Genomic DNA, 24,982 nt, shown 5'->3' with positions numbered 1-24,982 from the left:
AGTTTCTAAGGGCTTAAAATATATAAAAATAGCCATACAAACATATGGTTTCTACTTCGCAAATTTTCACATATTTGGGGGTTGGGGGGTTTGGGTGTCTGGAACGCAACCCCCGCGATCGAGGAGGGATTACTGTATATATAGTGGAATATAGAGGGCGCTATCGTCCACCTGAACCCTTAGACGACAGACACCAGGTAAAAGTCCAAATAATTGAATTTATTGTTATAATAATGTACTCCAAGCACCTCCACTCCACAATACTCCAATAAATCAATAATCACAATAACCAATAACAAATCCACCACTCCTCCCAGCAGGTCTGTCACACTCCCTCCCAACTTGCTGGGGTTTCCCCCAGCCCTTTTAAAGTCTCTGACCCAGAAGTATTCCATCTCCGGGTCAAATGCCTTCTTCAGGTATCCCGGAAGTACTGCGGGTTTCCGACCTCGTGACTCCTAATTACTTCCGAGTTAACGTCACCATAATAGTCCCCGGGTTCTTGGTGAGCTCCCCCTGGCGGCACCCACCAGGGCTGAAGAACCGGACTCCATGTCCCGTGCTGCCCTGCGGGAATCCTGGGAACCTTTTCTGTCCAGGGGAGATGCCATCTAGCATCCCGGGGGATGTGGTGTCCTAAAAAGGCTCTCTCTCTTAGTTGAGGGACGTCCCGGCCAGACTGAAATGCCGGCTGTCCCTCACAGCTCCCCCCCTGTGAAAGGTGAAAATCCGTGAAGTAAATCCATACGTTTATATTGTTATTTTTTTATTGTCACGCTTGGGTCACAGATTTGCACAGAAACACAGGAGGTCGTAGAGACAGGGACTTTAAAACACTGCAAACAAACATTTGTCTCTTTTTCAAAAGTTTGTGCTCCATGACAAGATAGAGATGACAGTTCAGTCTCACAATTAAAAGAATGCAAACATATCTTCCTCTTCAAAGGAGTGTGCATCAAGAGCAGAGAATGTCAGAGAGAGAGAGACAGAGAGAGAAAAGAAAACAATCAAAAATCAATAGGGCTGTTCAGGCTTTTAATTATACAAAGCCCCGCCCGACAAAGCAGCCGCAAGGGAGCAATGTGAAGGTAGTCTTTCAGCATTTTTTAGAGGAGCGTCCATATCCTCTAGGCCAGTGTGCGAACAGCCCCTCTGCTCACACCCCCTCCATCAGGAGCAGAGAATGTCAGAGAGAGAGAGAGAGGGAAAAGCAAACAATCAAAAATCAATAGGTGCTATTCGAGCATTTAAGTATGTGAAGCACTGCACGGGAAGCATTTTGTATATTATTGAGGAGTTTTATTTACTACATAATACATGCTCTGATTGGATAGCTTCTCAGCCATCCGCCAATAGCATCCCTTGTATGAAATCAAACCGACTGTGGAAGCATGTACTATACATTAAAAGATCCACTGTCCAAAAAAATCAGCAAACCAGAGAAAAATCTGTGATATATATTTAGATATGCTTACATATAAAATCTGTGATGGAGTGAAGCAGTGAAAGTCGAAGCACGATATAGCGAGGGATCACTGTATATATATATATATACATATATATATATATATATATATATATATATATATATATATATATATATATATACAGTGCATCCGGAAAGTATTCACAGCGCATCACTTTTTCCACAATTTGTTATGTTACATCCTTATTCCAAAATGGATTAAATTCATTTTTTTCCTCAGAATTCTAAACACAACACCCCATAATGACAACGTGAAAAAAGTTTACTTGAGGTTTTTGCAAATTTATTAAAAATAAAAATTGAGAAATCACATGTACATAAGTATTCACAGCCTTTGCCATGAAGCTCAAAATTGAGCTCAGGTGCATCCTGTTTCCCCTGATCATCCTTGAGATGTTTCTGCAGCTTAACTGGAGAACACCTGTGGTAAATTCAGTTGATTGGACATGATTTGGAAAGGCACACACCTGTCTATATAAGGTCCCACAGTTGACAATTCATGTCAGAGCACAAGCCAAGCATGAAGTCAAAGGAATTGTCTGTAGACCTCCGAGACAGGATTGGCTGAAGGCACAAATCTGGGGAAGGTTACAGAAAAATTTCTGCTGCTTTGAAGGTCCAAATGAGCACAGTGGCCTCCATCATCCATAAGTGGAAGATGTTTGAAACCACCAGGACTCTTCCTAGAGCTGGCCGGCCATCTAAACTGAGCGATCGGGGGAGAAGGGCCTTAGTCAGGGAGGTGACCAAGAACCCGATGGTCACTCTGTCAAAGCTCCAGAGGTCCAAGACAACCTACCAGAAGGACAACCATCTCTGCAGCAATCCACCAATCAGGCCTGTATGGTAGAGTGGCCAGATGTAAGCCACTCCTTAGTAAAAGGCACATGGAAGCCCACCTGGAGTTTTGGAAAAGGCACCTGAAGGACTCTCAGACCATGAGAAACAAAATTCTCTGGTCTGATGAGACAAAGATTGAACTCTTTGGTGTGAATGCCAGGCGTCACGTTTGGAGGAAACCAGGCACCGCTCATCACCAGGCCAATACCATCCCTACAGTGAAGCATGGTGGTGACGGCATCATGCTGTGGGGATGTTTTTCGGCAGCAGGAACTAGGAGACTAGTCAGGATAAAGGGAAAGGTGACTGCAGCAATGTACAGAGACATCCTGGATAAAAACCTGCTGCAGAGCGCACTTGACCTCAGACTGGGGCAACGGTTCATCTTTCAGCAGGAGAACGACCCTGAGCACACAGCCAAGATATCAAAGGAGTGGCTTCAGGACAACTCTGTGAATGTCCTTGAGTGGCCCAGCCAGAGCCCAGACTTGAATCCGATGGAGCTTGAGAGGTGCTGCAAAGAGGAATGGGCAAAGCTGGCCAAGGATAGGTGTGCCAAGCTTTTGCCATCATATTCAAAAAGACTTGAGGCTGTAATTGCTGCCAAAGGTGCATCGACAAAGTATTGAGCAAAGGATGTGAATACTTATGTACATGTGATTTCTCAGTTTTTTTTTATTTTTAATAAATTTGCAAAAACCTCAAGTAAACTTTTTTCACGTTTTCATTATAGGGTGTTGTGTGTAGAATTCTGATGAAAAAAATTGATTGAATCCATTTTGGAATAAGGTTGTAACATAAAAAAATGTGGAAAAAGTGATGCGATATGAATACTTTTCGGATGCACGGGTGTTAGTGAGAGAGAGAGAGAGAGAGAGAGAGAGAGAGAATAAAATAATTTTACCAAGTAAATGTCAATGTTGCAACACATACAAGTCTCCTTACATTTGAAGTACAACATTCAAATGTCTTTGGATTGCCATTTTATTGAGTGATAGGGTCTGGATCATCCATATGCTCCTCTTTCCCTATCTCAGGAGGCACAGGCTGAGCTGTGTTCCGCAGTATTGCACGAGCCATCACAATGTAGCAAACCATTCTGGGGCTATACAATATTGTGCTGCCCATATGAATCTAAAAACCACCTTTTAATGAACCAATAGTCGGTTCTATAATTATTATTTTTTTAGCAGATGCCTTTATCCGAGGCAACTTACAAATCAAGCTAAAATATATAAAATATACACTGCTCAAAAAAATTAACGGAACACTTAATCGTAATAGTCGAACACCAAGTCAATTAAGCTTCAGGGATATTAATCTGTCCATTTAGGAAGCAGAAGCGATTGTGAATCATCTTCTCCTGCTTTGGTGCAAATGAAACTAACAACAAGTGCACTGGAGAGCTGACAGCAAGACACCCTCAAAAGGGAATGGTTTTGTAGGTGGTAACACCAGAAGTATTCCCATGTCCAAGATAAAAGAAGCCACTCAATCTCATCCAGGTGAGCTGAAGTCAGGTGTGGAGGATGGATAAACTAGGTGGTATATCGTTCTGCCATGTGCAGAAGTGCCTTTCATTTTATCTCCTCTGTTGTGATGTACCCACTATCACCTGACATAAAGATTATACAAGTTGTCTGTAATTTTTTAATCTTAACCAAGAAGCCCACGCACACACTGCTACTTCCCACACTACTATTTTATAAAATAAAGAAATTGTGGATTAAGCTGGGCCAACTCATAACAATATTAGTTAGACATATTTGAGCATCACATATCAGCTGTAGATCAATTGAATGAAAGTGCTTTATAATTATAAAAGAAAATTGACTCAGCAAGGTTGCCTTTATCACAATATGTGCACAGTCAATTATGCTGATTCAGCAATTGCTGCAAATTGCCCATTGACCTGGGCCTTTTCACCTTGACCATAAGGAAACTGGAGATATCTGTTGCGATGGGACAGTGCACATGGGAAGGTGTCCAAGCTGAGATGGGGCAAGAAACAATACATGGACATGAGGCAAATCCGGAGGAGGCATTCTTCCCTCATACACTAGGCAGCATCATCCCTGTTTGATGTTACTTCTATGGACACCTGCAAGGAATTCTGGGAACTGTAGTCACATGAGGCAGACTTGCCACCATGGGGTGCTACAAGGATTCATGATCCCAACTTTGTGGGGCTTCCATTTCACCTGGTTATGCCCTACCACCAGAAATACTTCTATGTCCAAGATGAAAGAAGCCTCTCAAGCACATCCATGTGAGCTCAAATCGGATGTGAAGGACAGACAAAGTTTGCCTGTGAGGAGTGAATTGAAGAAAGAGAAAAATAATTGTGTTGTGCTACTATTACAAAGAAGCCTTTTTAAGGTGTTTTGTATAATAACATGTGTTTTTGTACCCCAGACTTATATCTGGGGTTTGGAGTGCTGCAACACCCATGTGGTCTGACTGGTCACTCCGGGTTGAATCTTAATTATACCAACCAGATGGAATGACACGGCTCAGGGATAAATGCAAGATTCCTGACCAGTCAGAGAGTTCATGTTGAAAAGCATCTGTCGTCATATATTTTATGGTTGTAAAAAACAATAACTGAATAGGGACACAATTTCTGTGAGATAGTCTCTGTAATATAGGTTCAAATACAGTATACAACTACAGGATGGCTCTAGGAAATCTAAAACTGCTTATAACACAGTTATAACCATGGATTAAAAAAGTATTGTGATCCGTACACGTGCCTGCCACTGGCAATATCCTCTAAAAGAGCCAATGCTGTCATTACCAGTTATTTCGTACAACACACGTCACAGACTTTTTACAGACAAAATACCTATGCTACACACTAAGGCATTTACCATTAAAAATGTATGCATTAGACGTTATTACCAACTAATATATATTGAGAGAACATGTTAGTTAACTGATACAATTAGTGTAAGAACATCGCAATGGGAAACTGAAATGTGCAACAAAATGATGTCTGATATCACTAAAATAAATACCAAAATGTCTGAGTGGAACTTATGGATGGTCAAATCCTTCCATAAAGTTAGGCCAATTTTCATGCCAAGTTTATATTTTATAAATTCAGACTTTTGCACAAGAAATGGCTTGCACAGTTTTCCAAGCAAAAACATGTTATATACATGAGGTCCCAGGTCCTTTACACTTGGCATTATATGCAAACAGATAAGTGGGAAAGCCTCACAGCAATCCTTCCTAACCTGGCCATATTCTCAATAGCTAGCAGCCATGCCCTACCATCTCTTAGCCTGGTCTAGTGATTTTGTGCTGTGTCTACCAAGCCTCCATGTTCATCTGCTGGGTTGTCTCCTCTCTAATACCCTTAGGGTATACTACATGATTTTTCTCCGACAGCACCTCTTTTGTAATTGTGCCTCTACCTGTTACTTATTTCAGGGGATCCATCTAGTACAGAAACAGGTTTGTAATTTCTTGACAGACACACCCCAAGAGATTTGAGTTGGTGACCATAATTCATTATTTGTCACTCTCAACATTGATACTGCACAGGGCTGTGCTCCGAGTCCTCTGCTGTACTTCCACGAAACATGACTGCATGTCAGTACATTACACTAACATTGTCACATTTGCTGATGACACAGTTGTGGTTTGCCTGATAAGAGTATCTAGCAACACTCAGTAGGCTTGCTTGGAAGGAGGGGAGAGTCAGTGACACTGGTGTCTGGACAACAGTCTATTCCTGAATGTCAGCTACACAAAGGAGTCCATTGGAGAGTTTAGGAGAGGCATTACCACCTCTCAGTATTAACATGACTCAGGTGAAAAGTCCACATCAAAGAGGGCATCACCTGGCCAAAATATATCGACACCTTTGTGAAGGAAGCACAATGTTATTACCACCTCAGACGCCTCACGCATTTTAAGCTGTCTTCCCAACTACTAAAGAATTTTTAATATCCAGCATCAAAAGTATCCTGACAGAAAGTTTTGGGAACAGCACGCAGCAGGGCTGCGAGGCTCTGCAGAGAGTGGTGTGGTCAGCTGAACGCTGTGTGTGCACTCTTTTATCTCTCAGGAGATCTACACCAAGCAATATTGGACCAGGACAAAGGAAATTATCAATGATACTAGTCATCCCAACAATGGTTTCTGTGCTGCAATGAGGTGACTGCTAATGCTGTCTGAAGACCAGTTCAAAAAAACTTGAGGGGGAGCTTCCCCCCACAACATTCTATCCACATCTTGAATAAGGAAATTGTCTAGAACTACATGATGCCCTATTGTTAACTCTCTTACATTAAGTTATTCTTTAGTTATTATTTATGAAACATTTTATCATTCTGTTAATGATTTTCTGTTGATATTTATATTTTTATTAACTCATATATTATTATTGTCCTTTTATATTCTTCTTAACACTAAAATTACCAGAGCCTACGAAAAAACTTGTAAATCCGTCCCACCTTAAATCGCTTCTTAAAATTGCTCACAGCTCTCCACCAGCGTCTTTTGTCATCTAAATGTGCTGATAAAAATCAGGCTGCAAGCAGCCGGCTATTCCATCCCCCCACCGATTTAGAACATGCATAAACTTCTCCCAGCTCATGCCTTGATTGATTTTCTGGGAGTGAAGTGGAGTTTTAGAGTGGAAATAATAGATCGTTGTTTGGAACACAAAAAAATGCCACAAAGTTTTGAAGAAATCATTTTATGACACGATTTACCTTTATTTATTTACTTAATTCCTAAAGCCTAAAGTCACAAGTAGTGTGCAGAGGGCATGCTCAAAAATGTGTGTAATGCCACGAAAAGTGCCTGCTGACACTTTAGTATGCAAGCAATGGTATGTGCATTCTTGCTCCGATGTAGAAGGGAGCCGAGTTTACCTCTGTTACAGCGCGTCTATGTGAAAACAGCAGTGTCAGATGCGGGGGTGGGTGTGTTTGGAATTGTGAAAACAGCTGAGATAATAAAACTGACTAAAAAAAAAAAAAAGAAAGCTAACCATTACAAGAATCATAAATTACACCGACTGTTACAGACTGAAACTGAAATCAAATGTATGTTTTTATTCTAAAATAGTAAGACTAAGAGCAGTTTACTTCTCAAAACGGAGTGGTGCAGGATCAAATTCGCAACCTTTTGATTCCCAGGCGGCAGCTGATTCTATTGTGCCACGGAGGCAGTCATAATAAATGGGTGTCAATGTCGCATGTTAAGGCGGCTTTTTGTTTCTGCAGTTATATTTTTGAATAAAAGCGCAATTGTTGTGTTAGATTTGTACCTTTTGTGAAAGTGCTTCTGTGATACTTCAGGCTTCATACATTATATACAGTAGTTTATGCCTACATTTTGTCATCTACTAGTAGAATATAAAAAACGTTTCTGTTTTAACAATGTGTTTACACAGATTACTGTAGAAACGGAACAGACATGAAATGCGTGTGTTCCAAACAACGATCTATTATTTCCACTCTAAAACTCCACTTCACTCCCAGATAATCAATCAAGGCATGAGCTGGGAGAAGTTTGTGCACGTTCTAAGTCAGTGGGGGGATGAAATAGCCGGCTGCTTGCAGCATGATTTTTATCAGCACATTTAGATGACAAAAGACGCTGGTGGAGAGCTGTGAACGATTTTAAGAAGCGATTCAAGGTGGGATGGATTTACGTAGTTTTACGGAGTTTTTTCGTAGGCTGTGGTAATTCTAGTGTTAAAGGAACAGTTATTTGAGTTTAGCAAATATGTTACTATGCTATAATTTCCATGTGAAAAATAAAATTTATTTTGAATTTATTTCATTTGCTCTGAGCTGGTAGCTCCTGTATTTACACACTAGCATTTGTAAAACCTCCTCAAGAGCATATCCTTTGTTATTTCACCTGGAGGTCGTTTGCAGGATTATCTCCTTGCTCCAGGTTGAAGGTGCATTTGTCTGTAAATTATCACGTTTAAATAAAAATAAAAAAAAATACACTGATTTTGATTTGTGCATTTTGTGCACTTCACTTACTGGTTCCTTCACTGGGAAATCTACAAAGAGGAAAGGTAAAAACAAAACCATAGAAACCTTATTTGATACCAGACAGATTATGTATTGTTCATATCCACATATTTGAAACTTTCCTTGGATAAGATGGGTACATGTGGCATGCTTATCAGCCAAATTTCTTTAAATGACATTCTTCATGTACACAGTGGCGGTAAGCTGGGAATTGTAATGCCAGTTTCCTTACTACCTAAATACCGACTTAGTTTACTTGTTTTTGTGTTGACCTCATCATTTTCTGTCAGAAAGAGTAGTAAAGGCACAAGATCTTTTTGGTCATCTGCCACTTACATGACCATGATTTAAAAAAAAAGAAAAAAATCTGTCTTCAGCCTGTGTGGTATTTGTTTTTGGTTGGTTGCTCCCAAGTATTACATATGACATGGTAAAACAACCAGTTGATGCGTCATTAAGTTTCAATTTGATTTCCAGTAATGTATGCTGCATTTCCAGTAATACTGTCCAGTAAACAAATAAACAAAAGATGTTTCCATGGAGTGTAGAGAGGTGGAGAGTCTGGAGTATTCTTTCAGTAATATATAATTAAAACCTTACCTTTTTTTTTGGGATTCTCTTCGGGAATTTAAGAAATTCATAAGCAGCTATTCTTAAGAAACGTGGATTTAATAATCGCACTTGTTCTTTACTATACTGCAGTTTTCTGGGTGGGATGGTCCAAAATCCAAAGTTGCTCTTAAAAATAAGAAACAATTTTTAGAGAAAGTTCATTGTATATAAGTCAAAAAGACAAATTGCCTGTTAAATTATAATGCAATGGTTTACAATTCATATTTACCATATAAATTAAAGTTTTCACATAACCTTATATGGCATTTTCACAGGTTAACAATCCTGGTTAAACTCAAAACACATCGCCATTATGGTTGAAAGATTGTCAAAATATTCCTGGCCAGTTCTGCAATTAATGCTGCATTACTGTAAATGACCAATTTCTTTTAGTGTTTGCTTTCTCTTCATTCTTTGAAATTCATCAAATTATAGTAACTACATGTTAAACCAAACTTAAGGTCAACTGCTTTTGCATACAGAATAATATAATATAATATTATATAAATTTAATGTGAGAGAGCATACAACAAACAAAAGTTTGTGCCTAGTGCATAAAATGCATAAATGGTCTGTTAAAAAAGTTAAGAATATAAAAAACCCACTTTGCAGTCACTGAATTAAGGGAGAAGAGAATAAAAAAAGAAATGAAAAGTATACTGCTGGCCATTAAAATTGCTACACCATGAAAGGCACGTAGCTCTGCCCCACTTCAATGTCCTCCCCTTTAATGGTGACTGGTCTTAAGAGACTTTTGAGCACGCAGGAACTCCACAACCAGTTCTTTTGACTTGCTGATACTGAGTTACAGGTGGTTCCTCCTCCACAACTGTTCTGTACTATAATTCATCTCCATTAATAATGATGGAAGAGTCACACGAACATTTCTGTAGGTGGCAGGTGCTGGTATTATACTGGAAGTCTTGTGTCGAGGTTCAACAGGAAGGGAGACAGCACAGTGCTCCAGTATTAAATACCACCATTTCTGGTGCATAGTCTCTTAGCTTCACAAACTGCAGTCTGCTGTTCAGGTGGTCCATGATCCAGGAGACTGTGCGGGAATCAAGATGCAAAGCCTTGAGCTTTTTCTGTGTCTGATAGGCAAACTGCAAAGGATCCAGATATTCTGAAACCAGGGGTCGGAGCTGTTTCAGGTTCAGCCTCTCATAGTTCTTAATGATGCATGAAGTAAGACCAACTTGCCTTAAGTCTTTGGGACCACTGGAATGGTTTTTCTTTGGCATTAGGACTATACATGATGTTATACACAGCTGGGAGAGCGTTATCCACAGCTGGGCGAGCCTTCCGTAAATCCCGGGAAAGGGAGAGCAGTTACTGAAGAACCCCACAGAGCTGGCTGGCACATGTTTTCAGCAATCTAGTGCTACTTCTACCCTGCCCTGCTCCCTGCTGCCCTCTTCATGCAGAGATTTCCCAGCTCTCCCCTCACTTAATTAGCAGAGACATATAGTCCAGGAAGAAGAAGGGGGCTGGCGAGCACAGGAGTAGATCACGCAGGGTGCAAATGTCAGCTGGAAATCCAGATCCTCCTCAGCTTGCACACAGAGGCTAGAAGAATTGGGGGATGGTGGATTGACAAGTGTGAGTCAAACCAGTTGAAGAACTGGTTCAGATGTTTTACAGTCAGCTTGTAGCCAGTGATAATCCCTTATCCCATTCCACACTTCCTTCACATTGTTCTGCTGTAATTTGTGTTCATGTTTGTCTTAGTAGTAGGCTTTCCCCTCATGGAGCTGCTTCCTACGCTCTGATTGCACCAGCTGGATTTTATTCTTATCTCTGGCCCTGAAGGCGATTTTCTTTTTATTCAGTAGGTCTTTTAGTTCTTTTGTGATGTAATGTTTGTTGTTGTGGAAACAGCACACTGTCTTTGAGGGAACTGTCACTACACAAAAATTAATGTAATCTGTGATACAGTGGCTGAGCCCCTCAATGTCTTCACCATGTGACACACAAAACAAACATGCTCCAGTCAGTGCTCTCAAAGGCATCTATCGGAGCCTCCTCATCCTCCATTGTCAATTCCTGCACGGTCCTGGAGCCTCATGTATAACGCCGAGCATAGAACTCACACTATAACATGACGTAAGCACAAAAGCCAAAATGTGCTTACGCACAGAAAAATCCAGATGCATAAATCGATGCATTCGCCAAATTCCGCGTTCTTCCGCTACATAAATCCCGGTCAGCGTGAGAAGTAATGCTCGTGCATGCCCATGCTGGCCCGCCCCAACTCCTCCCAGAATTACGCCTCTTTGAATATGCAAATCAATATAAATAGCCCTTAAGCTCAGTGTTCTGTGAAAAGACAATGGGAAAAGCAAGAGGGGAAAATGGAAGAATTTCAGCGAATACCAAGTGGAGGCAAGGAAAAACGTACTATTTTTTGGTTTAAACAGTGGTATAAACAACAAAAGGAAGTTGATTGACTGACATAGCGTGTCAGAGAAACTCGAAAGCTCAAGTTCACAAAGTCGCACAGTGCCCTAAATAAAAAAGAAGTTGTCAGATATCAAAGTTGCCGTGAAAAGGCGAGTCGTAGCCCACCATCTGAGTGTCATATGAAAGCTTATTAGGCAACAGAGGAATAAAAAGGCACACAGTGGGGAAAAAGCATGAATTGTCAACTTTAATTTTGAAATTTCCACTTTAATCACATAGTTTATTTTGTCATTAAAGTAGAACATCATAAACTTCATCTTAAAATCGTTTAATTAACCAGTTTCTCAATCACATAAAGTAGCACGTTAAATGCTTTTTTTTGTATGTGTTCTTATATGTGCTCTATGTGTATTAATCACTACTTGCTTCTTAAACCGGCTCTCTTCCTCCGACAGGACACAGAATCCATTACATTTGTGATATTACAGATCTCTGAATAACTAAAATACTGAGATGTATACGTGACATTATTTTCATGATGATAGGAATTAAAGCATGTTATTTAACATGGGTTTCATGGTGGCGCAGTGATTGTGCGTGACCTTCGATTAAATAATTTATTGTAGCAGTACTCAGGGGTGGCTCTAAGCTCGTGGCGGCCCTGGACAGAGAAAGAATCGGTGGCCCCCTTCGCCCGCCAGTGTCAATATGGTATGTTATGTACGGTGGATGCCCATGTCCGTTGCGGACACTGCATAGCCGCCTTGTGCTCATGACACAAGCGTTTAACTTTAGCAGAAATTTGCCGCTGCGTTTTTAGCTGTGTTGTTATTTTTTCTTTCTGTTGTATATTCAATATATATTGGCTTGGCAGCCCTGTGCAGGTGCACAGTTTACACATGTCTAAGGATGCCCCTGCAGTACTGTCTCTTTCAAACGTACAAACCTCCAATTCTTGTCCGTCCTTTTCTTTCTTCAAGTAACCGATCGTCAAACCATCAGTTCTGTATTGACGTTAAGCCATCTGTAAGCTTATAACGTCGATTCTTCAAAACTTTTAAGGAACACTGAAATATCTTCATAGTACATGTTTAATTATTCTATCCTTCACGCCAGTCCCAGTGAAACATACAGTATGAGGCAGAAACAATCATGAGAGGAGCGCCAGATCCTTGCTAGCGTAACAACACTGGGTCCTTTAATTATTAACAATATAGATTATTTAAATGAAGTTAGTTTTATCTGTATAATAAACATATTTTGCTGCATTTCATCTTAAAAATGATATCATCATCATATGTAAATACGCGCTTTATAAAGTGGCTCAGGTTGTGCAATATTATAACTGTAGTGCAAATTTACAGTGAGGTAATTGTACTTATAAGTACAAACAGTTTTACAAGGAGCAGTTGATGGACTGATAGAGTGTGTTTAGAGCTCTTGGGATGAAACTGTTTCTGAACTGCGAGGTCCATACAGGAAAGGTTTGAAACGTTTGCCATGTGAGAAGCAGTTCAAATAGGAAGTATGGCTGAGGCAGCGTGTGCTTGATGCTGTAAACCGAAAATTCTCTTTCCGATCAGCTGCTCCGAGTGGTGCGCTGAGAGTAATATGGAAAAAGATGATCTGCTGTGGCAACCCCTAATGGGAGCAGCTGAAAGAAGAAGAAGAAGGTGCAGTGAGAGTTAAAGCAGTTATGGTATTTGGAACAGTTTGACCATTCTGTGGACCATTATATTGTTACAGGTTAATTACAATCAGATACTTTAAACTAATAAACAATATGCGATTAATTTCACTGTATTTCTAAAGCTGCATCAGGGACATTGACCTGAAAAAGAAAGATAAAACACACAAGAACAGCAGCACTGCTTTGACGCTTGGTGCCGCCAGTCTGCAAAACCGAGCAGAGAACATGCTTTGACCATTCTGTGGACCATTATATTGTTACAGGTTAATTACAATCAGATGCATTAAACTAATAAACAATAAGCAGTTAATTTCAGTGTATTTATAAAGCCGCATCAGGGACGTGGACCTGAAAAAGAAAGATAAACCACACAGGAACAGTAGCACTGCTTTGACGCTGGGTGCTGCCAGTCTGCAAAACCGAGCGGGGAACTTGCGTACGACAGGGTATGAGGTACCGTGGAAATGTGTGTGGCTTTACGCCAAGTTTAGGTTTTATACATTGCAATTTACACGTGGAACCGTTCTTATGCAACATTTCTGTGCGTACGCACCGTTTATACATGAGGCCCCTGGTGAGGACTGTCACTCGCTGGACAATGGATTTACATGTGAGTATTAAGCTTTACCAAATTTGCCAAAAAAAGTCAAAGCAAAAGAGTAGTATGCCTATTTAACATTAGCATATAGCAAGCATGGGGTCCTGTTTTCACTTCTTGTACAGTCCAGACACTGGTAAAAAATTAGTGAGGGTGGAGGAAAGTTAAACATGATCAAGGTCCCAAGAAAATTGTGATGAAAGCATTGAGATGGTCAGTAGTGAGTTGGCTTATTATAGAATATAATGTGTCTGTTGCAGTTGCTGCATTTGTCAAGAAGGGGGGAGTAAAATGCCAACACAATGGAATGTGAAAACTCTCTCAGTATATAATAAGCTCACATGAGTAGCTCAACATTTGGGTTACATATCTGTGCTTTAATTGTAATGTGTCTGGAATTGCACCATTTTTCATTCACAAAAATGGCAACTCCACCTCCCTTCTTCTTAACTGCTTTTGTTTCTGCTTCTGTTCTTCTGCACCATTATAAATCTAACCAATGAAACTGCAATGTCCTGTATTTCAGCACCAAGCCATGTCTTTGTGAAGAAGTGGCACATGGTGGTCATCCAGCTATTATAGTATGCTTTGTGGCACATGCACTCAAAATAATTTTTTTTGTTGCAATATAGCACCAAGGATCCTCTGCAAATTGTGTACTCCCTCAGCCTCCAACACCTCTGTGATGTACCATTGACTAGTCAAGGTAAAAAAGGACATTTGACTCACTTATTACAGACATCCAACAGAAGTATCTAATATTAGGAAGGAAGTTAGTAAGGTTGATACAGGGCCAGTGCGTTAAATAATACCACCCGAGGTATGGCACATTTTTGCCAGCCATACCTCCATTTATCTCTACTAGACATAAGCTATCACACTTAATCTACATACTGTAGTGACCTGGGGATGTGAGAGATGAGGGAATGGACTTAAACAGATGCAAGAAACTTTATTAATCCTGAAGAAAATTGAAAATAACACTCAGAGCAATGCTGATGGTAACTGGTCCTGAGAAGTATAATTAGTTTCTTGTGCCTGCTCCTCCACTTTAGTCAGGTCCTCTGCAGGTCCATGTGCTCCTAGCTGCTTGGTCCATGTGCCTGCACACACATCGCTAGTGCAGTCTCATTTAACACACCCAAGCCAATGGGTCTACTAAGGTAAAAGGGAGAGACATGGAAAGCGCTGCGTCCACACTCCTTTTCCACACAATCTGGAGGTACTTTTATGGCTGGCTTCTCCAGGTAGTTCCAGTCATTTGAACAGTCTTTGGCCACAGAAGGAACATGTCCCATTTTAGTCTAGACTAAGGATGTTAAACTGCCATCCTCTCAAAACTCTTGTCATTAAGGTAGCACAAAATTCATTGTATAAGATGTAAATGTGATGCAAGGCATTGTTTCCTGATCTGCCTTTTCTGGTTTGCCTGGTGTGAAGTGAGTATTCATGAGTGTGGTCAAGGGTTCCACCAGTGTTAATGTTAAACCAGTCCTCCATCTTAGGTTATTATTTGGTTCTTCTCCCACTCCTGACTCCAGTGTAATGACCCATGGATGTGAGAGACAGAGGAATGGACTTTGCATGTTGCAAATAGTGCTATGACTGAGTAGCACACAAAATAAAAAAAAATGTGTGAGGCCTCTAAACAATCTGTAAAACTAGGCCAGAGTCTTTCCTACCCCGCCTCTGATTCGAAAAAGCAGGCTTTAGGCCAGTCCAAGCCCCAGAAATTGGGAACAGGCTTTTAAGTTCAAATGTCCAAAAATACATCAAAATGTCTCTCATGGGAAAGGAAAACCTTCTTTGCAAAAAGAAGTCCACAGAGAATCTTTATAAAAGAAAAATTAATTGATATAAGCAAAAAAACAAAAAACAAAAATGGTTTGCCTAAGAATGAAACTGACAGCGACAAATCCTAATCTATAATTCAGTAATTAGAATCTAAGAGAAGCAAAAATCCAAGATGCCAGAAATGCCATACTTACAAACAACAGCACTATAATAAATAAACCACAGTAGAATTCTGCCTTCTGGCCTCAATTAATACTGATGTCATGGTGGCCCCACCTCCTGAGGCTCCAACCAAGAAACACAAAAATGGCTGCACATTTAAAAGGTACAAAACCCAAACAATACCTTATAAAAAAACACAACAAAATTGATACAGAAATATTTAAGATAATTCAAAAATTGCTAAATTGCTAATAAAACAGAATACAAATAAGCCATGGAATAAATCCTGCCTGAAATATAACACTGAAAGGACTGCCAGGCTAACTATCAGCTATTTCTCAACACCAGTGCAGTTTTCTGCTGCTCCATGTTCTCTGGGCTGCTTTGCCCATATACCTGTAGGCAGAGCTCCACTTCAACATCTTCTCGCTTATTACTTTGTCAGAGGCAACCAATGGCACAATTTCCTTCAGCTTATGAGCCATCCCAAGGTCAAGGTTAAAACTTGAGGCTTGTCGACAGCTATACATCCAGGCCAATAAACTTTAGCAGCAGGCAGACACATCCAAAATATTGCTTGAAATGCTGTTTATGCATCCCTTTTTCTTTTTACCCCTACACTCTCAGGAGGTGTTTTTACAGGTGGCTTCTCAAGGTACCTACACCCCCTCTGACAATCCTTTGGTGTATAATTTTATTGTGCTTAGCCATTGTAATATTAAATTGTGATCTGAAACTAGGCTGTATCGCTCCTCCTGCACACTTCTCTAAATACCATGGCAGTTTAAAAAAAGGCACTTCCTCTTTATAACTAAACATGTATGTTGCAAATTTATTAAACATAATATCTGAGACTCATACTTCAAAAGAATTACAGAAATTAACAAAATAGGGTGTGTTACAGATTTTTGAATGTATTACTTTGTAATGTAAAAACCAAAAAACACACTCTTGTATGAAAATGCTGTTCTGACTGTATTGCCTCCACAAACCAAGAGCCGGCCCTGGGTGGATGCCAGCACTTACTTTAATTTGGAACATACAGACATAGGTGGAATTTGGTTAAAAGGGACATTTTGCTCAATTTCTGAATGGTTTTCTTGGAACAGAAAACCATATATATGTGGAATTTATAAAGTAGGGTGGTAGACAGCAGCACAGTTTACTTCATACTTTTAAATAGAACGGTTTGCAAATATCTCTTTAAATTAAAAAAAAAAAACACAAAATTATTCTTTGATAAAGGTTAACAGTAACTTTTGGTTAATTTAATTTCCAATAAAAAGAGACTGTGTGTTAATATGCTCTTTGTGAAATATTCTGTAATGAAAGCAATGCACTCAGGGCAGGTATGGTTCAATACCATGGCACCATACACTGTCCTTTTCTTTGACATGTATATTTGCTAGTTGTTTCACATACTGTTTTCATTTCCTTAACATGATAGATTATTGTAGTGTTTACAGAAATGTGAACATAATATAAAAGCTTGCAGTAACAAATTAACCTATCATAATGTTATATATATTATATATATTTAGTGTATATTCTGAATAATAAAATATCTTACCACATTTTTATTTTGTAGTGTTTGCAGCATCCAGTGTAGGTCATTAGGTTTAAAGGACATAAAGATTAAGGTGGACTTTGGATCAACATCTTCTGGACTGACAAATAAGGATTCAGGATATGCCATTCGGAGTGTTGTCTTTGCACCAACATCTATTTCATAGCCACTGACAGGAGCATTATTCAATCTTGAGAATAAAAAAAGAAAGTAAGATGAATGGAAAGATCAAAATTACAGATGAAGTCAAGTTTCAAGCAAGTTTGTATCATGTATTGAGATTAAAAAAAGTAATTTATGAATAAAGATGAAGAGAAAGATTAGATTTTAACATCAGAATTAGGAAAAGGAGGAAAAACAGAAAATCTTGAAAATGTTGTAAGCATATATATAGCATGTACATATGACAGGGCTTATTTGTCATCATGCCTAAAAAACAAAAAGCAGTTTCAGAATGACAAAATCTAATCTGATTAATAAAACTCAAATAATTTGAGGAGAAATTATTTTTTTTACTAATAGTTTAAACAGAAAATAGATTTTAAAAGCAATGGAAAATCTTAATTTTGTATGAGGTTTTTTTTTTTTAGATTCTCCAATATACACGCAACCTACCAGTTTTACTAATAACAATTACTACATGTACTGAGGTACAAGAGGTACTATTTTTAATAATTTGCATATTTTTACTATTACAAAGCCCTATTCACAAAAAACAGACATCTAACTACAAAGCTGCATTTAATTACATAAAGTTTAATGCAAATGTGTATATTATCTCTCCCTCTGCAGAAAGTAAGTCTGATGGCTTTTCGAGCTCTGATATTCTTTCTGACATCTGTCCCCTAAACTCATTTCTTCCCCCCAGAATGACTCATAAGTGGAAGAGTAACCATCATGGATAGTTCACCTGAGCTACAGTGAATGCATATTTTGCATTTTATACACACATTTTCAGTAAAATAATTTTTCAGTTATACAGGGGACAAGACACTTGCGTTGTGTGGCTTTCTCTTTACAATGGAACACAAAGTGACTAATTACTGATTGAGTCACCTGTGCACCCTGTCCCTTGAAGCATTCTACTGTATAAAAGCTCTTATATATGCAAATAAATTCAAAAGTCTACAGTAAAATCTTGTTTAATGTTTTAGCCGAAGCCAAAGGCTACAGAACGCCTCAGTTGTAGCACTTAACATTAATGATTATTTTTTTCATTTTTATCTGTTGTGTGTATAACTAAATCAGAAGCAACTCATCAATATCCCATTCTTTACCAAATTCAGAATCATACAGTAGATGACATTCAAGGATGAATGAAAAAGTTTGATAGAAAATTACATAAAACTGCTGTCAGAAGACATTGTTAGCAAAAGTTTAGGTGTTTATATAAATAATTTATTAGGCCAGGAAAAGTTAACACTTTAATTTTTGTGCTTAACGCGTTAAAAATACTATTGCATCCAGGGCCAGCAGCAAGGCAAATGCCTCAGGCAGTGCTTCGATCAGGGTGGCATTGCAATTTTTTTTTCTTAAAATTAAGAAACAATAATACAAAAAGTTAAGTGTGCACCTAAAGAATTACATACACATCCAGTACCATATTTATATACTACTTTTAAAATTTTTTTAAAATTTCAATTAATACTAGAATTACCAAAGCCTACGAAAAAACCTGTAAACCTGGCCCACCTTAAATCCCTTAGCACCTCTCCGTCAGTGTCTTTTGTTTTGTAAATGTGTCGATAAGCACAAGCAGCCTGCTATCCCATCCCCCATCGCCACAGAAAGGGCAAAAAGCTCTCCCAGCTCAAGCTTTGTTGATCAGGGAGTGAGGTACCTACAGCTGTATAGAGTAAATAATATATTGTTATTTGGAACAAATGCATTTCATGTGTGCTCCATATCTAAAAAGATCTATGTAAGTGTAGGATGACAGGAAATGTAAGAAATGTTGAACATTATACCTAAAACTGAAACTTTTTCATGTTACAGTACTAATGACAAAATTTTGACATGAAATATATAATGTGTGAAGACTTAAGTCCAAATATCAAATAAGCACTTTCACAAAGGTACAAGCAGAACAAGTGTGCTTTAATTCAAGACTATAAACGAAGAAAAAGAAATTGGGTTAGTGTAGCTTGTTGTCGCAACTTCTTTGGTATTACAACAGTAAGAACTGCTGACTCATATCCAAAAGGTCGTGGGTCCAAGCCTCCCCAAGTCCCAAAAAAAACTTTTTGAGTAATGAGCTGCTCTTGTTACTATTATACAATAAAAATATACATTTGATTTGAGTCTGCAACAGCCAGTGTAAATGTATGGTACTTGTAAAGGTTAGCATTTTCTTAAATATACTGTCCCAGAAAACTATTCTTTGTGTTGCATTAGAAAAGGTTGGCTTTTTTTTCAGTTTTATTCTCTCAGTCGCGTTCATGCTCCGCCCGATCTGACGCTGCTGTTTTCAAATAAAAACGTGCTATAACAGAGGTGAACGCAGAACTCAGAAAGAGAACAGAAGCCATCCCCACAAGAAATGTCCACTCACATATAAGATCAACGCAGCTGCACCAGGCGTTTGGATGCAGCAAGAGGTCTGGCATCATCTTGCCAGTCAGTCTGCCACACACCTATCCTTCAAAGAAACAGCATGGCTTGCAGAGCTTGCCAAGGTATTGTGCAAATTCCAGTTTGTGATTATGTTTTGTGATGGTATTTATATAAAAACATTTATATTTTACTTATATAAAAGCCAGATCAAATGTTATTTACCTTGATTTATTTACTTATCTTCCTACAGCGTAAAGTCACAAGTAGACTGTAGAGCTTCCTGTGTTTGATTGACATGGGCACGCTGACACAGTACATAGGTACTGAAGTGACTTTAGCTGTATGTGGACGCTCCTGTTGCACCCTACACAACTGTGTTTGATCTAATTCAGGAAAAGACCCCAGTCGCCCCACGGGAGACAGACTTTCTGAGACTAAGGTCATAAAGCTTATGAAACCATTTCTGGATAAAGGCAGAACCGTAATAACAGTTGCGTCGAGCTTCCACCTGCGGCTAAAGTCACTTCACGCTGCTTGTGCTTATCGACACATTTACAACGCAAAAGATGATGATGGAGAGGTGTGGACAGATTTAATGTGGGCTTGGTTTACAAGTTTTTTGTAGGCTTTGGTAATTCTAGCGTTTAAGGTTTAAAATTTAATATAACGCAGTTTACAGTGATACACCGCAAGTCTATACATAGCACTGGTGTTTGTTTTCTTGATTTATACATACTGACATAGGTGCAGGGGAGTTGGAGGAAAGGGGTGGGGAGGAGGGTTTATGGCAGTCCTGATGCAATGCTAGAGAAAAGTTGTGAAGGTAAAAATGATGTTTTTTTTTATTTGTTATCTGTAGGAAGATTGAATCAACGTCATATCACATAAGTACTAAATAAGTTATCTTTGAGTGGCACTATAACCAAAACAACTCTCTAGTACAGGCATCACTAAATGGTGGACCCAGACTGAGTGGTAGTACTTCCCAGACCATGACGCATATCTGATAAGAGAATGAGGATGACATTCATGCAGCATTTTTTTCCTTCTTCTTGAGGTGTGCACATCTATTCGTGTCATTTAACGAAGAGCGAATCAATGTGATTGCTACAGTGCATGGGTAAAACATGCGAATATCACAGATGGAAAAACAGAAATAAAAGAACGACAGGAGGCAAGGCTTGTTCCAAAAAAAGAAAGACAACAGAAAACTGAACTTTCAAAGGTGAATAGATGAACCGATATGTTAATTCTTCCTACAGTTAGTTCAAAACCACTTTGTCTCATGTGTTCTGAAATCATAGCTTTAGTAAAAAGTAGCAATGCAAAGCACCACTATGAGGGAAAACATGGATCATTTGCACAAACATATATGTGGCAGTCTGATGTGAGGACGCGTAAAATAACCGAACTTATAGGTCCACCAAAGTTCTTTCACATTCATTTGTAGCCAGCACCGTGCAAAAGAATATTAAATTAAAGGTAGCATGGATTTTGGGCCAACATAAAAAAAAAAATTCTGATGGGATCATTGTGAAGGAGTAAACTTTTTTACTTCTTAATTTATTAAATAGAGTTTTTATTTGTTTTATATGTTATGTTAAAGATAGTTATCTTTCATTCCACACAAATACAAGGCCAATTAAATTCAAATCGTCCAAATGTTTAAAGTCCTTACTGAAAACTGAAAATAAATATTGTTGAAATACTGTGGTAATTATACCATGTTTAATTTTTTACAGACATTCAGTGGCTACATATGTAGGAATCATATCACAAATGTGAGGTTCAGACCTTTGATAGGAAAAAAGTTTGTGGATCTCAACTCTTTAAATTTTAATTCAATACAGTACCCCTGCTCTAGTACCTCTGTATGTAACTTGCCAGTCTGCCACCTAGCTTACAGTGCTAACCACCATAAGATAATAACAAAATTCTATGAAATAGTATAATGATTATCCCTACCCATTATTCCAGTTTGTTGTATCTTTGCTAATTTATGTAAAGACCACAACATAACTACCCAAGTAATGCATGTGTCAGTTTTAAAGTGAGACAGCAACTACAGAGATCTTTTATACCATGCCAGGAGCAAAGGTGTAGGTAAATCATTTTTCTGTAGTGGCACATTTTGATAGTGACAGTATTAACACAAATTTTAATATATGCCCACTTAAGAGATTCTTATTATTTCAATTAAATCAATCTCTAGCAGTGAATTCAAAGTAAACGCTCATTTCGATCATTTCATTTTATTTGGTTACGTCTGTATTGCATATGCTATGCTAGTTTGATAATTAATACATTGGCCTCATTTTCTTTTTGTCTTCTTTTCAACTTGTCTTTTAAGAAGGCATTCATATTCAGGTTGTACATGGTCAAGTAGTATTTTGCTAAAAGTTCAGTATTAAGGTCATTGTTTAAGTTTAAACTATGCAATTAATTTTTTAAAACCTTTATGTAGATTCTGCAATATTTTTGTGACTCGGTGTGTATTTACTTCATGATTTAATGTTAGATGTGATTAAACACAATTAATTATATCCATTTATGTGATTAATTAGTTCATTTTTTTAATTGATTCCAAACCCTAATATTTATTATATACAATATATATTTATATAGTTTGTGCAAAAATGGCAGTAATAACAACTTCCAGAAGTCAGATAAAAGTAGACATCTACATCTGCGTAATAAAGAACGGTGCCTGTATCTGTCAAGCTTCTCAGAGATACTCCTAGGAACTGAAATAAATGTCTGACTAGTATAAGAATTTGTTTTACCCCAGAGTAGGACATGATAAGCAGTTATGAGCGTCCCACATCTAACTCCCAGCAAGGAGTAGGAATTCACATTTGAGAATGAATGACATAATGTTCAATATGGCACTCATCATAACATTTTGCAGTTTTCAGATACACTATGGCTTCACCACAAAGATAATATTCAAAGAAAAAGATGGAGTAGAAGATGAATAAGAAGACGACGAAGATGAAGAAGAAGGCAGCTACAGGAAACACCTCAATGTAACAGTTACAGAAACTAGTCACTGCTATTCCAGTGGTGTTTCTGAAGTCTCGTTCACACTTCTAGTAATCTAGATAGCCTTCCAAGGTTGTGTGCTATGCCATGTTTCCACCCATTTCTTCTGCAAGGCTTTATTTGCCCAATGTGACAAGAGTCTCTGCCTGAATTCTGGAGTCTTCCTGGGTTTGTAAAGTGTAATGCAGATTTTCCAGGGGTTTGCGGAATACATACCTGTTATAACATTTTGCTGTCAGTAACCTCAATACCATCCCCATTTACTTTCAGGGTAATATGCTGGCTACTACAATACAGCCTGAAAATATGACCACCTGTGTGTGGATATTGTGATATCGCTTGTGATTCACAGATGCGTGCTTGCCCACATTTGAGGCAATTATCTTTATTTGCATGAAGTCAGCTTGTGTTAATATTATCTTACGTGGAGTGGTAGGGATAATGTATAAAGATGCATATTATCTCATACATTGCAACAGGGTTCAAAGTTTGGTGCAAAAACCAAAAAATGGTTGGTGACCTACTCAAATGATCACTATTGCAAAGCTGCATTTTATCTATGGTTAAAACATGTAATGTTATCAATGCTTTCATTTCAACAGATAGCAAATGGTTTCTTCATGCAGATGGAACAATAAGGCAAATAAGATTTGTTATGAATACAACTCCATCTCTGTCAAATTGGTATCTTTTAGCAAATTCATTGTTGTCCAGCATTTCCAAAACAGAACAAATCACAATCTCTCCTAAATCTTGGTGTTTAGGAACAATTTCGTAAATGAGGAAAATTCATAAAATGCCATTACATTTTAAACTACATTACATGTTCAATGTAATCATCTCACCATATAAAAGTATTTGTGGAACATTTGTCTGAATCTGGCCATACCTAGTCTTTTTTTGACCAAAGTGCTTGCTAAGAAACATTCTTAAACTGGCTGACAAGCTAGCTGGGGATGAATGAACTGCTCTAATTAAAATTGTTCTTATATTCTTAAATATACCATCCCAAAAATCTAATCTTTGTATTGCATTAGAAAATGTCATAAAAATTGTATAAATGTGATATTTTAACAGTAACATTAAGAGTGGTGCTATTTACCTTATGATAACATCAAATGAGTCTATAACAGAACCTAAACTTTTATTTCTCAAGATGGCTCCATTGCCAACAACAACACAGGTGTTACAGCTGCTTCTGTAAAAAATAATAATAAATAAATAAAAACAAAAAGAAAATGACATAGTTATAAACAAGTGTATAGTACTATATAACTATTGTATTTTTCCATATTTTAAACATCTCAATGTCAGGACATGGCATAAGAGTTTATAGGAAGGCAGCAGATCAAGATAGCATTTCAGGATCTGTTTTCAAGATCTGAGCAGTATGCACCAGTGTTTATGGTAATATTTAATCTTTCCTTAACCCAGTCTGTCATACCAACATGCTTTAAAAGCTCCACCATTGTTCCTGTATCTAAGAAATCACATTCAACCTGTCTGAATAATGTCAGGACAAGAGTCTATACCTTAATGTCAGCAAGACAAAAGAGCTGATTGTGGACTTTGGGTCTATACCTTAGTGTCAGCAAGACAAAGGAGCTGATTGTGGACTTTGGGAGAAACAGCAGAGGCACTACCACCCCCTCTCAGTATCAACAGCATCCAGGTGGAGAGGGTGGACAGATTTAGTCTACATCAAAGGGCCTGACCTGGCCCAAGCACATCAACAGAAGGAGAAGGCAAAGCAATGTCTTTACCACCTCAGATGCCTCAGGGATTTCAGGATATCCTCCCAGACATTTAAGAACTTCTATACATTCACCATCGAAAGTATTCTGACAAAAATTATCACAACCTGATTAGGAAAAAGCATACAGCAAGATCACACGGTTCTGCAGAGAGTGGTGTGGTTAGCTGAACACATCAATGGGCATGAGCTCCTTTACTTCCAGGACATCTACACCAAGTGATTTTGGACCAGGACAGAGAAAATTATCCATAACAACAGCCATCCCAAAAATACATCTTTTTTTGTGCTACAGAGTTTTTTTCCACAATCAATCTGCATATTGAATAAGGTATCTAGAACTACATGATGCTAATATTGTTAACTCTCTCATATTGAGTTATTAAGTTATTCATTTAGTTATTTATCACATACTTATAATTCTTCTAATGATTATTGAATATTTATAAAGTCATGTATCATTATTTCCCCTTTATA

General features: G+C 38.3%; 1 protein-coding gene across 7 annotated transcripts in view; it reads right to left on the bottom strand.

Annotated features, from left to right (window-relative positions):
- Window positions 1-24,982, bottom strand: part of LOC120523495 (type 2 lactosamine alpha-2,3-sialyltransferase-like) — a 159,976-nt gene that overhangs the window by 21,384 nt on the left and 113,610 nt on the right. For 5 of the 7 annotated variants that reach the window (XM_039744857.1, XM_039744859.1, XM_039744858.1 and 2 more), the window contains 3 exons: window positions 23,855-23,950; window positions 17,161-17,347; window positions 8,932-9,069 (listed from right to left, as the gene is read on the bottom strand). In XM_039744857.1, the coding sequence (XP_039600791.1) occupies window positions 8,932-9,069; window positions 17,161-17,347; window positions 23,855-23,950 (421 nt within the window). The remainder of the gene's footprint in view (window positions 1-8,931; window positions 9,070-17,160; window positions 17,348-23,854; window positions 23,951-24,982) is intronic. The other 2 variants (XM_039744862.1, XM_039744861.1) reach the window with 2 other exon arrangements.

The sequence above is a fragment of the Polypterus senegalus genome, chromosome 2 (genome assembly GCF_016835505.1).
Source record: "Polypterus senegalus isolate Bchr_013 chromosome 2, ASM1683550v1, whole genome shotgun sequence".
In the NCBI taxonomy this organism is placed as follows: Eukaryota; Metazoa; Chordata; class Cladistia; order Polypteriformes; family Polypteridae; genus Polypterus; species Polypterus senegalus.
This window is presented reverse-complemented; position numbering and strand designations above follow the sequence as displayed.